The sequence below is a fragment of the Diprion similis genome, chromosome 8 (genome assembly GCF_021155765.1).
Source record: "Diprion similis isolate iyDipSimi1 chromosome 8, iyDipSimi1.1, whole genome shotgun sequence".
Lineage (NCBI taxonomy): Eukaryota > Metazoa > Arthropoda > Insecta > Hymenoptera > Diprionidae > Diprion > Diprion similis.
Window position 1 is genome coordinate 9,479,753 of NC_060112.1, and position 15,620 is coordinate 9,495,372.

Consider the following 15,620-nt stretch of genomic DNA (forward strand, 5'->3'; position numbering starts at 1 on the left):
AAAAGCAAAGCTCCACCGGTTTTGGACGGCGCGGTAGGGATGGACCACGATTTAAGCAGTGAAGAGCCTGAGAGAGTGCACACTCGCGTTGCTTGTGTTCCTCATTTAGTAGCGCCCTCAGACACGAAATAGGTTTCTGGAACTAATTTCCATGATACATCGGTATCAGTCGGTAAGCCGACGGCGATGCATACATAGAGATACTCAATGAATGCACATCAGTGACCGATGCTCCGCCATTTAGCCACGGAAAATTAGAGATATTGCTATTAGTGCGCATTTCATGGGTGCGTTCCGAAACTAGCTGGTAGCGCTGAAAACTTCTCAAGACAGAGGCAGAGCTAGTCACAAACTCGGCAGTGCAAAGGAGATAAAATATGGTTGACAGCACTGGCAGCTAATTTCGGAACGCACCCCTTGTATGTATGTACCATATAGGGTGCGTTCGTAATGTCTACTCGGTCGAGCGGTCCGCCAACGAGAGCGTTCGAAAACTTCAACTGCGGCCAAGTCAACTTACGAACTCTGACCGTTGCGTCAGCTATATTTAAACCATACATGGGATCCATTGGTCCTGGAAATGTCCTTGAATTTTGCTTGTCCTTCAAAAGTCTTTGAAACTATCCTTGAATTTTTCTTCTATCCTGCTATATTCTTTTTTTAATTTTTCTGAATAACCTGAAAATGTTTTGAAAATGTATGTATATACTTAAATTTGTTATAGATCTTTTATAGGACACCATGGTAGATTTAATAGAGATAAACTGCGCGGTCTATGCACCGAGCTGAAGCCGTAATTAGAAAAAGAGCACAACTGGAAAAGTCTGTCTTATCTCAGTCAAAAACAAGTCTATGGTCAACCCCTTCGGTGCCTCATAAAAAAATCACTCTAGAGCTGACCATCTATTTACTGTAACGTTCTGTCTGATGAGATTTAGAACACGTATTTAGTATTAACATTTCCTACGTCTGTGGTATTAACCGTCAAATTTCGGCACTTCAAAGTACTTCGTACAGAGGGTTCAGTATAGCAGAGGGTGGAAATGTTGCCTACCGTGGTATCTCAATAGAAATATTTTTTATGGTGATTTTTTACTCGCCACGGAAAGTAAAGAGTAATATAAATCTTGTGTCTTGACGGCACGGTTTAACACACGAGTTGACTATTTCAATACTTGCATTTCATTATCGGTACCGTGCCGCGATATAAACAATAATTCGGCCGGCTGTGGACATTTTTACCCATTACCATGGCTAGCGTTTCGTATCAAATAGCAAATTTGCTGGAAAAGGTGATACATAAATAAATATACTTATACAAATAATAAACTACTTTTTTTGCAATTTATGCGATAATTCTCCCGTAACCAAATCAACTTGTCATGCAATGGAGATAAAAGTCGATGTTACTTAACCTATTACTTCGTTTCCTACAGTCATTGAAATTTATTGTTTTTAGACTATCAGAGCAATTCGTGGAATCAGTTTCGTCTTTTATCATTAATAAATTATTCCATCACGTCGACAGTAGACATCAAACTTCCCGTTTAAGCATGTCACTCTAAGTCTATATCAAGTTTTCCAAAACAAAGAGGAACAATACCTTATGAGTCAATAATTTCGAAAAATATCTTTAAAATCCAATTCAATCATTTCAGAATTAAATTTTATCTGTTTCTGTACTGAATAAACACAATCATTGAATAATAAGCAAAAAGCGCTCATGATACGTTTAAGAGTATTGGTCAACTTTTACACTTCATTTTTAAGTTGCCTTCGAATAGCTGTTATTGATACAGAAAGGTTCGCAACTAACCACGGGTTGTATGGTTGAAGTTATTTTATCTTCATCTTATGCTTTGAAATCGGATAAATAGTTCCCTGCGAACCTTGCTGTAAGAATAGCAGCTACTTGAACTTAATTCTAACATCAAGTACCCGAAGGTAATTTTTTGTAATTAAATTTCATTTCCTTGGACAATGGAATTGTAAAAACATGAAATTTGTTGGAAACTCGATATTTTAATTAGATTCTTGAAGTTTAAACCAGTATACTATGTCTTTATTAAAACTCAATCATCGGCCATTATAGGCGAGCGCTTTTAGTCAAATTTTTCAAACATTAGTTTGGAAAAGCCATAGTGGAAAACATTCTTCACGAAAACAGTGAACTTTAACCAGTCAAAATGTTTTGTCATCCATAATTAATTTGACAATTCATTTACTTGACTCTATTAGTGTACAGGACAAGATATGTATACAATGCAGATTTGATGTCTGTTCAGATTTAAAAATCCTGATGACTTTCTTACATTATCCATTTAGGGTCTTATACCTAATAAGGCACTTCACATAATTAAATGTATTTCTCTGGAACTGCTTAGATCATTCTGTGTACAAAACACATTTGAAACCGTAATATGTCAAACCATCAGTTGGTTCCTCATTGGGTCAATTAATATTGAATCATCTTATTGTGAAATATATAGGTCTATATCAATTTTTGTTTTAGATGACATCCAGCGACAAGGACTTTAGATTTATGGCAACAAACGATCTAATGACTGAATTACAAAAAGACAGCATAAAACTTGATGATGATTCAGAACGAAAAGTTGTCAAAATGCTTCTCAGATTGTTGGAGGATAAAAATGGAGAAGTGCAAAACCTTGCAGTTAAATGGTATGTCTTTGATAATATCAGACGTGGGCTGAATTGAAATCCTTTTCACGCAATCGACCTCAATCCAAATAAAACTACTATACGTTACAACCAAAATAACGGAAGAACCAAAATTGATATTCTAAATACAACAGTTGAATTTCAACACAGCTTGATAAAAATTTGACATGATCACGTATGAATGAGAAAATAAAGCGACACTAAAATTGAATCAAGTCAAAACCACCGATTTTCTTAATGATGGGAATCTTGTAGAAATTCGGATTTTCTTTACTTTTAGTCTGGGACCTTTGGTGAACAAAGTGAAGGAATATCAGGTGGAGACAATTGTCGACGCTCTTTGTGGCAATATGTTATCTGATAAAGAACAACTCAGGGATATATCGAGTATAGGTTTAAAAACCGTTATTTCCGAGCTGCCGTTAGGATCGAGTGCACTCGCAGCTAATGTTTGCAAAAGGATCACAGGTCGCCTCAGCAGCGCTATTGAAAAGGTAAATAACAGTGAAAATATTATTGAAATAGTGATTCGACTAGCCCGAGTTCAGAAATATTGTCTCTTCGAAATATTTTCCGCTTAATATTTCTAACTCTATTCCAGCAAGAAGATGTACCCGTGCAACTTGAGGCTCTTGACATCCTTGCAGATTTGCTATCGCGATTCGGAGCTCTCCTAATAACCTTTCATCCGACAATCTTAGAAGCTCTGTTACCACAGCTATCTTCTCCACGACAGGCTGTAAGAAAGCGTACTATTGTAGCTCTCAGTCACCTTGTCACATCGAGCAACAATCATTTGTATAACAAACTTTTGGACCATCTTTTGGATGGACTCAAGTCTCAAAAAGTTAAGAATGTTATCCGAACTTACATACAATGCATTGCCTCAATCTGGTTAGTACATTTTCACTATTCTAGAGTATACATTTTCCTACTGTGTATTTTGGTAAAGATTTAATGTACAACACAATTCCCATGTTTCAACATATTTACATTGTTACAGCCGCCAAGCCGGTCACAGATTTGGAGAACAAATTGAAAGAGTGATGCCATTTATTGTACGGTACAGTAACGAGGATGACGATGAACTAAGAGAGTACTGTCTCCAGGCATTTGAATCATTTGTATATCGCTGTCCAAAGGAGATTACTCCCCACATAAACAAGGTATTATAGTTCTTTTTTCTATTCGATATCACCATTGACCGTCGATATATATGTACAGAAAATATTTGGTTTAAGTGATCGACCCTGTGTCCTGCGCTGCGGGTTACCTTCTTTCTTGAGCGCAATTAATCACTTCGAGCAAATATTTTAGGCATATATTATGTTGGACTGTTAAAAAATGATGTGCTAAAAATAAATGTCGAAAACGTCCATATTGCGTTAGTAAAATATAGGTAATTATAATTTTATTAAGAGTAAATAATCATTAGAAATTCATCATTGTGTTTTCGAGTGGAATTTAATAATAATTTAATTTGACTGCTAACATCATGGTAAATATCTATGATTATTGGCTCCTGACATTAGTGACAATCTTTGACTTCACAAATAAATAATACATATAGCATCAACTAATTTGTGACACACATGACCAGTTCAAGTCTGTAGTTTTTACGCAAAACTTTAGAGTTTTATGACCTATTGTAGTTCAAATATGATAGGCAAAATGCTTAAACTGTTTTCATGCTTATACAGTTTTTGATTAATTTCAAGAATGGTAACAGGAAAGAATGATGATTAATACCATTTCGAAATGACAATGGGAATCAAAGAAACGTAACTTTCGTTTTATGTATACAAAATAGCCTGATATCATAAATATTTTACTGAAAAAGATAGGAAAAAGTAAGTTTTTTGTTCTGAAAAAGAACAGACATTCATTTTAGATTCAGCTGATTTGTCATCACGTTGAAGACGCTATAAAACATTCAATGTCATGACTATAAACACTGTAATTAATGAAATGACTGCAAAGTGGTTAACTCAGCTTTCTTAAAACTTGAAAAATAATTTCAGATCATCGAGATTTGTTTGTCTTATATAACATACGATCCAAATTATAATTATGACGATGACCTGAGTGAACAATCAGATGGAGATTGGGTAGTTATGGAAACTGAGGAGGATGGAGAAGAAGATGCAGAAGATGAGTACTCAGACGATGATGATATGAGTTGGAAGGTACGCAGAGCGGCAGCAAAGTGTCTGGAGGCTGTTGTTTCGACCAGACGTGAATTGCTCCCTGAATTATACAAAGTTGTTTCCCCAGCGCTTATCACCAGATTCAAAGGTGTGTTAACTTTGTTTACAATACATTTTAACTGAATATATTTCCCTTCTACTTTGCAACTTCTCTCACCCATCAAATACTCTGTCAAAGTGTCTGGTATTGGGAAATGTCAAGAAATTTAACAAAATCTGGTAAGATGACTGAAATGTCAGGAATTCAGGGTACAGTTAGTAGAATTTTTCTGATTTTTCCATTAATCCCGCTCTGAGGCAAATATTCTAACCATCATATACATCTGTATAAAGCAAATACATACAAAGAAGTACGTATGATATAGATAGAACTTAGGCTTTTGTTAGTTTGATATAAAACGTAAAATTTACTCAATAACCAAGTACTAAAACCACTTCACACTGTTCAATGCTACACATGCTTTTCTTTTTTCACAATAAATATATACCGCGGATTATCTTCATGCAAGAATATCAAATGTTCATTGAAATGTAAAGTCATTGAGAACGATCGACTATTTCAACTTGGCACAATAATATTATGCGTATAGTTCAATGTATTTGCATGAAAAAAGTAAGTTTCTTTGGTAAGGGTAGTTAAAATGAGCCTTGGGACAAAATCAATATTTTTGCCAGAAATGTCAGGAAATTTAATATGCCGTGAACACTCAAATTCTGTCAGTGCACATAATTTTTAATCAACATAATGTTCTGGAGTAACGTAATAGCTGCGAATTAAGTGAATGTATCATGGTTATATTATACTTCATTCCAAATAATTCAGAGCCATATCAAATGTGAAAGTAAAGCTCAGATCTGTATTTCAGAACGAGAGGAAAATGTCAAGTCCGACATCTTTCATGCCTACATAGCATTATTGAGGCAAACAAGGCCAACAACTGGCCTACCGCTTGATCCTGATTCTATGGAAGAGGAAGAAGGGCCGCTTTCACTGCTTCAACAGCAGGTGCCACTGATAGTTAAAGCCGTTCACCGGCAGATGAAAGAGAAAAGCATTAAAACTCGACAAGATTGTTTTTCCTTACTCAAAGAACTTGTATTAGTCTTGCCTGGCGCTCTGACGAATCAAATCCCTGCGCTTATTCCTGGTATACAATACTCTCTTGGCGATAAAAATTCTTCGTCGAACATGAAAATTGACACCTTAGCATTTATTCATACTCTACTGGTAACTCACCACGCTGAAGTTTTCCATGCTCACATGGCAGTTTTGGCACCACCTATAATAGCAGCTGTAAGCGACTCTTTCTACAAAATTACAGCTGAAGCTTTGCTGGTGTTGCAGCAGTTGGTGCAGGTCATTAGGCCCCATGGTAAGTCTTGAATCTTAATTGCGGGTTTGACTACCAAAGATAATAACTTCAAAGCGTGTGATTCTATTGGTATTTGACTAGAAAAGCAAGTAAAAACATCTTTGATTCATTTTAAACCGATTACCATGAATTGTTTTCATTGTGAACTGTTTCATTTAATTCTGTTATGGGTTCTACTCAATTTTCTTGTTTCGATTTTAAAGGTAAACCATGCAATCCTGAGTTTGCAGCAATTTCTCGTGAGTTGTATCTCTCTACACTGATTCGACTCAGGACATCAGATATAGACCAAGAAGTGAAAGAGCGTGCCATAGCGTGTATGGGGCAAATTGTGGCACATCTTGGCGATTTTCTTCATCAAGAATTACCTGTGTGCTTGCCCATTTTTCTCGATAGACTGCGCAATGAAATTACACGTCTTACAACAGTCAAAGCACTAACTTGTGTTGCTGCGTCACCACTGAGAGTAGACCTCAAGCCAATTATTGTAAGTTTTTTGGTCCCTTTAAATAGTCATTACTCCATTTTGTACTCCCATTCAATTGATTTCCGTTTAAAGATCAATAATATATGGTTCAAGCAAAACTTGAATCACTCTATGTACATTTATGTGTATCAAAATTTACTAAATTTTTTAAGGCGAAAATGTAAATTAATTCTATCTCCGATGTAAATTGTGATGGTAATTTCAATTAAGATATTTTACGAGTCATTACACTACACTAAAAATTTCTGATTTATATGAGTAAATGGGCGAGAAAGTAGATAAATTTTTGGAATCTATATATTGACAATCAATCGTTCAATTTGATTGGGGTTTATTTTATTTAAAAGTATGTAGATTAAGCTACATACTATGATACTACTACAGATAATGTTGATCATTTTGCTGGCTAAAATTTTTTGTGGTGCTCAGTATACATTAAAAATAGTCCAACCCATTTGCTTCAAGCTTGGAGTCAATATTTTTTAACGCTTTATCCTGTTCGCGACAATTTTAAGATTTTTAAATTATTAAATTTTTAGTTAACTGAATAAAAAAATCGTTACTTTTGAAGGAAAAATCTAATTAAAACTTCAAACGGTCGCAATTTTGCTGAACAAAAAGAAAATTTTGGATCCTGGAAAGAGGATAAACTATCCAAGAATATCTGCTAATTTAAAGTAAATCTGTTGCATCGTTTTTGAGATATTGTAGCATCGTAGAACCTTTACAGGGCGGCAAAGTCAATGTTATTGTCAATAACAATACTTCCTATTAATTGATTCCAGTAAAAACAATATGAAAATGAAGCTCGAACTACATACTTTTAAATAAAACACTCCCGAATTAAGTTCAATAAATGGTTCTCGAGATACACATTTTCCAAAATGTTATCAGCCATCTACTCAAATAGTTATACCCCCTTGATATTCGGTTTATTTATTGGTGTAACAGGAGGAAGCAATCCCAATTCTTGGTTCATTTTTGAGGAAAAACCAGCGAGCGCTGAAGTTGTGCTCCTTATCTCTTCTGGATACCTTAGTACGTAATTATAGTGCTGCCATGCATACGGACCTCCTGGATAAGGTAAGTCGAAATTCCCAATTAATTGCTATAAATAAACTTGTCTTTCATTGTCATCTTGAGTGAGGTTTGAATACTGCAACAACTAATTTCCACAATCTCTCACCAGGTTACAGCCGAATTGCCTCCGTTGCTAAACGAAGCTGACCTGCATATAGCGCAATTGACACTTACTCTCCTTACTTCCATTGCTAAACTGCATCCTGTTGCTCTGACAAGGGTGTCAGATAATATTCTTCCAGAAATACTTGGATTGGTTAAATCTCCGCTTCTCCAAGGTAAAATTAACTTTACATATCTCACGGAGTATCACTTATGAATAAATATTGTGGGTCAATACAGGTGCGGCGTTAAATTCCATGCTGGAATTCTTCCAAGCTCTGGTTCAGGCACGTATCCCGGGTCTGGGCTACAGAGAACTATTGTCAATGCTCATAGCGCTGGTTAGCCAACCTCAGACTTCAGTGTTGCACAAGCAAGCATATCATTCTCTGGCAAAGTGTGCCGCAGCCTTGACCGTCACGTGGCATCAAGAGGCTCAAGGAGTTGTTGAACAATTTTTGAAAGATGTTCAAAATCCACACAGTGACTCGCAACACATCTTTGCATTGCTGGTTATCGGAGAAATAGGCAGACATGTGTATGTTTAAATTAATTCAGAGTTTACCTAAATATGAATATGAAATGCTTTGACTGACTGACATTCAATTTGCTAATCGCTCAATTCCTGTGGCATAAAAGAATAAATTTGAAGATCAAAATCATTTCAAATTTTCAAGTTTATATACAGATGAAACAAAGTCTTTTCATTTTCCGATTACATTTTCTGAGACTCATGTTTCAATCACATTTAAAATGTGTGAGACTTGCGTTCGATGAAAGATACTGGAAGAAATATCGTCTCTTCTAGATCCATTGACAGTACACTTAAGTATCTGAAAAGGCATTAGTGAAATCAGATTCTCTGCTTACAATAAGGTCAAACTATCAATAACATAGACATTGTTGAATAATACTGTTATAGGGACCTGAGTGGAATCAATTCACTCAAGCACGTTATTCTGAATTCATTCTCATCGCATTCTGAAGAAGTCAAATCAGCTGCTAGCTACACATTAGGCAACATAGCTATTGGGAATCTTCCAGAATATCTTCCATTCATCCTCCAAGAGATTGAGGCGCAACCCAAACGTCAGTATCTCCTGTTGCACTCCTTGAAAGAGGTACATATTTTAAATACATTTATTTATTTATTTATTTATTTATTTATTTATTTATTTATTTATATACTAACGGGTAGTACCCGTTTAACATACATAACTATTAACAGAAAGGTACATTGCAACAAGGCAGTATGGGAAATATAAGTAGGTAACAAAAAAAGGCGAATAGAAATAAAAATAAAAAGAAGAAATACAAATAACAAAACGAAATTCATTGGTTAAATCTAAAGAATCTCCGAGATTGACATGAAACAAAATGCAGCGAAGAATTATGAATGTCAAGCCAATTAGAGTTAACGTTGCAAAGTAGCGAAAGCCTGAAAATGGGTAATCGGGAATCATGTCTCTGGTTGGGATAGAAAAGTATATTGTTATGCCGCAAGTGCCGAGCATACTTAAAATACATATTTAAAAATTCGTAAACTTCTATTTCATATTACAATGTAACAACATTTAAACTAACCTCATTCCCTGCTTTGCTACAGATCATCACAAGTCAGTCTGCGAGCCCGTCTGGTGTATCTCACCTTCAAAATTTTGTGCCATCAATCTGGTTGCTGCTCTATAGACATTGCGAGTGTACAGAGGAAGGAACTCGCAATGTAGTAGCTGAGTGTCTCGGAAAACTCACTCTCATAGACCCTGCCACTCTGTTACCAAGATTACAGGAATCTTTGAAATCGCCATCAGCTTTAATGCGAACTACGACAGTCACTGCTGTTAAATTTACCATTTCGGATCAGGTACTTATTAGGACTGTAAACACCGTATTACATTACTACAATTTTTGTTATCCAACAGCCTCAGCAAATCGACCCGATGCTGAAGCAATGCATGGGACATTTCCTGGTTGCATTAGAGGATCCAGACTTGAATGTTCGAAGAGTAGCCCTTGTAGCATTCAACTCTGCAGCTCACAACAAGCCTAGTCTGATTCGTGATCTTCTTGAAATGGTGTTGCCCCAACTTTACGCCGAAACAAAAGTCAAAGTAAGATTAAAATGAAGTCTTTATCGAAAATTTACGTAAACTGTCTGTAACACAGAAGTGCTTATTAATCTATTCAGCTGAAATTACATAGTGAAATATTATTTTAGACAAAAAACTCAAAACTTCATGCGTCTTATAAATAACAAAATAATAAGTTGACTGAAACTTTTATTGTCAATTTTCGTTCATATTCATATCCGAAAATATTTAACTGCAAACTAAAAAGAGCAACTAACGTATGTTCTGATGAACAAACCTGATCATGGTATAGACATGTGTAAAAATCTCTCGGCAGGATTAATTCTGTATATAGGTAATAATATTTTGTCTGGGGCTTCTCGTAGCTGTTATTCTCTGATGCTTTAATTTTTGATCAGAGACTCTATTATACCAGATAGGCATATCCTTTTTGATCTATAATTACTAATTCAATATTTAGAGATATTGATAATCCAATAATGCTTTTCTATTCAATTCAGAAAGAGTTGATAAGACAAGTTGAGATGGGGCCTTTCAAGCACACTGTAGATGATGGCTTAGACTTGAGGAAGGCAGCATTCGAATGCATGTACACACTGCTCGATTCGTGTCTAGATCGACTTGACGTCTTTGAATTCTTGAATCACGTTGAAAATGGTCTGAGAGATCACTACGACATCAAGATGCTGACCTATCTCATGACTGCACGGCTCGCTCAGTTGTGCCCTACTGCTGTCTTACAGAGTAAGTAACAAATTTTTTCTAACCCTTGTTCAGAAAATTCGTTTTTCAAAGCATCCAAAGCATGCGCAAAGTGCCACATTTCTGGATAATGCGGTAAAACAACGCTGACGCATGCACACAGTCGAAATGCCATGTTTTACATACTAGGGCTTTCTTTGGTGCATGCGCACTTTCGAACAATACAATTTTATGCACTGTCTCATTGAGCGTAAGTTACCTAACCACAATCTTATGCGCTATCAGTGGCGCCTTTGTTGCTTCTCAAATGAAACTTTCTTTCACAGGTATTGGGAAAAGAAGCGTGTGTCACACTTGCGGATAAGTGATATTCTACTAATGTAGTTATAGCGCTTGCTTTGATTTGTTCTACATTCACACTAGTACTCGTGTGGCTCATGCTGTAAATTTCACACTCATTGAAAATCGCCTTCTTTCTGAACTTGTGGCACAATATACTATTTCGCAGTCACTGTGTGGTTAGAACTTGTGGGCAGGTCTAAAAATTATCCATTAACGATGCGAGGTCTAAATTCCAATTATTTTGTAATTTTGATATCTTGTAATACATACTATGATACCTTATGATTCGGGAGAAAGATATTGATTAATTTTTTAACTCTGAATAGACTGATTTTGTGGAAAAATATGTGAAGCGTTTTTGATGTGAAAAAATGTGACCTTTTTAACCATGGAATCCATTTTAGGGTGGATGCACAACATAATGTTTGTCTTTCTTTTGTCCCTCACCATTCATCTTACATTTGACATTTATATCTGAAACCTGAACGGGAGCTGCAGTATATCTACAGTGTTATTTATTGTTTGCTGAACGCTATCCCTCTAGGGACAGAGAGAACTACTAGTGCGGTTGCACGTCCATCACACTTGTGTTCTGCAACCAACAAATGACCCTATGTAATTGATTTCCTAAAGCGTCAAATTTTTTTGGCTCAGAGAAATATGTTTATTTTATGCACTGTCCCCATATTTTTTTAATCTAACTAAAATAAGTTCAACTTTTTATTCTTTACCACTTTAGGGCTAGAAAGATTAGTTGATCCCTTGAAAACTACTTGCACTATGAAGGTCAAAGCTAACTCTGTGAAGCAGGAGTACGAAAAACAGGACGAATTGAAGCGGTCTGCATTGAGAGCAGTTGCCGCGCTATACACAATACCCGATGGTGGTAAGTAGTTATTTTGACTGAAGAAGTTGAATATGAGTATCCCTGGGTAAATTTTGACGATGGATAAAATTGAGAGTATTGGAAATTTGTTTGACATGAAAGAATCCGGAAAATTTTAGAACATTTTGTATAGGTCAAATTGTACTGTCCAGTTTTAATATTAATAATGGATATGCATAAAAAAAAAATTCCTCCATATTCAGAACTTTTCTGAAGCATTCAACTTCAAAGTGTTCTCTTAAATTTCCCCTATGAAAATTTCGGATCTTCAAGATCTGATGCAGCTGTCTGTACTGCCATCAAAATTTTGGACGGAATTATGTCAGGGATAATATGTTTCATATTTCACGATTTCAGATAAAAATCCCCCTCTGAGCGAGTTCGTGGTTCAAATAAAGGCAAATTCAGAACTGCAGCCGCTATTCGAGGTGATACAAAAGGACTGTACAGGAAGTTCCATGAGCGAAACTAATATTATGGATCAAAGCTAAAGATTATTGAGTTAATTTTTGTAACTTATAGACACCGTCGGTTAAGTACTTGTGGTAATATTATTCATAGTTTATTTCTACATGCTATATTTTCAATTATTTCAAATTTAACATAGTTTTCAAAGAAATGTGATTTCCTGTAGTACGTTGTGTATAAACTTGAAAATAAATTTACCCTACGGTAAGCATTTTCTCATTAAAAACGATTCATGTTATTCACCCGTATATCCTCTAATATCCAAATCAAGTCAAAACTTCTTTCCAAGTCAGCCTAATTTGTTAAATGTGTTGCAGTTTTACGTGATACTAAACAATAGCAGATACGAAATGTACGTCATATGATAAGTTGGTTTCAGGCATCTATATTTAAGTGTCTCTACTGGAAAAGTGCGATACCTGTAATATCAGTATATATCATCTAATGCTTCGTCAGTAATGAGTAGAAAAATAAATAGCAAACGATGTTAATCGATTTCAATGTGTCCTATGTTGTACATAATTAAATTATGTTTAAGTATGACCATGGCCTTGGAGTTGAAACTTCAAATACATTTATAATTGAGAATTTCAAAATAAATATAAACATATGTTTAACTTTAAATTATCACGTATATTCATACATTGTATGTAAAATATCAAACCAATTGATATAATATGCGATCCAGATTGGACTCAGAGGTCAGTTTGCTGCCATTCAATGCTTTTCGATACTGAGAGAGTTCGAGTTTGCAATTAACTGAATAGAGTATTATTTTTAAAATTCGACGATTTGAAATTGTTAAATTGGTTATTCTGTCAATTTTTTTCAATCATCCCCCCTACCCAAGGAGAGTTTGCGATTTTTTCAGGTTCTTGCATTAATTCGTTAGCTAGTTATGAATTTTCAAAAAGTTCCAATTGAACTTTTGAAATCGGTATTAACATAACTCTGGAAAAAAAAATATTGATAAAAATGAATACACATTTCTTTTCCTAAATCCCATATTATAGAAAAAAAATGCTACGTGTATCTACAATTGTGTCTAATCAAATTCGATAGATTTCTCCGATTTTACACAATAATTCATTATACTTTGATTATTTTGATTCGATTCTCGCCAATTTTTTCTAAAAAATGAGCTTGCTTCTTGTCAGACAAAACATTTGTTTCTTGCGATTTCAGATCGACTAAAGTATACTTTTTAGAACGGTAATAGATCTTAAAAATTTACCGTACAGTCCTCTCGTAGTAATACTCGGGTTAAAATGTATGCACCAACCAACGCTTTGACGAGTCTTTTCTGCAAGAAAAAACACCCTGCGCAGCGTGCTGTTGATGGTAATGAAATAAGTATCTGAATATTAATCTTTGGACCTACGTTAATTTTTTATATCATGATATAGATCCGCCTAATCCGGATAAATGGGCTATAAGTCACCTACGACGTCATTACTTCATTGCCTCATCCTTTTGCATTGTTAATAATCATGATTGCCGTCTTTTCTCTTGCATTCCATTACACGATGTTTATCGGCATTATATATCACACGATGTATCTTTTGAATCGTTGTATCTTATTTTAAAACCGCGTTTCCATTCGGATTATTGGTGTTGGGTTATTTTAAAAAAAATTTAAGCAAGCAAACTCTGGCAATCTGCACGATCGTCACGTTTTCTACGAACGTAACTCTCCTCTTACTGATGTGGCAAAATTTGTTATTTCACCAAGATGTAAATATCAAAACAATGCTGCTAATTTCGGACCTCTGCACTGCTCCAAGACAGAACGATGAACTTTTATGCAGTATTTCGGTATTCCCATCTTTCTTTTGCTGTTCACGTCTTTCGTTCGTATGCATTTCTAATTTTTGTACTCTGTCCACGCTTGCACTATCAATTTGAAAATTGAGGTTGAGGTGATATTACTTTGTTTGAGTTTTGCTTCACAGTACGTGGCTCTGCACATAAGTAAGTCTGTTACATGTAAACGTAGATTCTGCAATTAGTGGTGAATCCGGTACAAAAGTTTGCTACTGTACGAGCAGTACTTCAATAGTATTTTCAGGGTATCGATGCACTATTTTATTGAACATAATTAGATGTCTACTTCTCAAATGAAACTTTCCTTAACGGGTGTTGGAAAAAATAACGTGCGTCACACGTACGGATGGGTAATTTTTAACTTCCCGTACCTCTGTCTTCAGAGCAAAAAGGAAGTTACTCTAATAACCCCGAAAATGAAAAGTTGAGTTTTCACTAGATCTCAACATTTCGAAATCTAGAGAATCATTTTCGGCCATTTTCGGATGGACGTCTGTGTATGTGTAATGTGTATGTATGTGATCTATTTTTTTGTTTGGCGAGAACCAGTTACCGGATTTCAATGATTTTGGTATCAATCGATGGGGCTTTTCCAAAGTTAGGACTGATTAGATTTTGGCTTCGATCGCTTCAGTACTTCTTGAGTTATTTAAATAACAATTTTCAAAAGAGTAAAATAAAAATGATGATATATTGAAAATGGATGAATGGATTCGAATTAAAATTGGTAGCGTAAGGTTTCTGGGGTTGATGATCATGAATCTGCGGTCAGATTTGCTATATCCAAAATGGCGAATCTAAGATAGTAGAAAAAAATCTAAGTATATTCTAATTTTAGTAGAAATTAGTAGACGAAGGTTTTTTGAGTCACCGATAACAGATCCTGGGCTAGAATTCCAAAATTTGTAATGGTGGATCCAAAACCGTGAATCAAAATAAAAAAATCGTAATATTTTTATGTAATTTGGTATCCAAGGGCTTCGAAATCGTGAATCACAAATCTGAATTTGTAGTTCGAAATTCGAATTGGATATTAATATTTTTTTGTTCCGTGAAGTGGGAACCTGCGGTGTGAAAACGGGAAGTTCTGGATGGCTGTAGAGCTGGCTAACGGTCAGCCTAAAGCCGCTTGTTAACTCGTGAGATAACAACGCTCACCTCATGCTGCGTTTACACTAGTACTCGTGATGTCAACTTTGAACTCGAATTTGTGTGAACTTAACACTACCCTTTGCGGATTTCGCCGCAAACTTCATATGTTTCGTAAATCGCTCACTTTCCGCACTAGTAACACAATATACTATTCTGCACTTTGTATCCTGGCGTACTTATTTACGAAAATACGCCGAATTAAAGGGAAATAGCGGATCAAGGAAG

General features: G+C 35.4%; 1 protein-coding gene across 1 annotated transcript; it reads left to right on the plus strand.

Annotated features, from left to right (window-relative positions):
• The first annotated feature begins 939 nt into the window (after positions 1-939).
• On the plus strand, positions 940-12,642 carry LOC124408803 (cullin-associated NEDD8-dissociated protein 1). The gene is made up of 17 exons (XM_046886008.1): positions 940-1,292; positions 2,513-2,682; positions 2,963-3,176; positions 3,284-3,576; positions 3,686-3,848; positions 4,704-4,977; positions 5,756-6,262; positions 6,466-6,749; positions 7,701-7,832; positions 7,939-8,107; positions 8,172-8,469; positions 8,854-9,052; positions 9,538-9,795; positions 9,854-10,042; positions 10,522-10,765; positions 11,805-11,951; positions 12,309-12,642. The coding sequence occupies exons 1-17, from the start codon at positions 1,251-1,253 to the stop codon at positions 12,440-12,442; spliced, it is 3,717 nt and encodes a 1,238-aa protein (XP_046741964.1). The 5' UTR covers positions 940-1,250; the 3' UTR covers positions 12,443-12,642.
• The last annotated feature ends 2,978 nt before the right edge of the window (positions 12,643-15,620 follow it).

Bases quoted from the DNA above. Each gene is read 5' to 3' on its own strand.
- LOC124408803 (XM_046886008.1), top strand. From the start codon at position 1,251: ATGGCTAGCGTTTCGTATCAAATAGCAAATTTGCTGGAAAAG. The intron at 3,177-3,283 runs GTAAATAACAGT...ACTCTATTCCAG, and splicing joins TCAGCAGCGCTATTGAAAAG to CAAGAAGATGTACCCGTGCA. The intron at 10,766-11,804 runs GTAAGTAACAAA...TTACCACTTTAG, and splicing joins CCCTACTGCTGTCTTACAGA to GGCTAGAAAGATTAGTTGAT.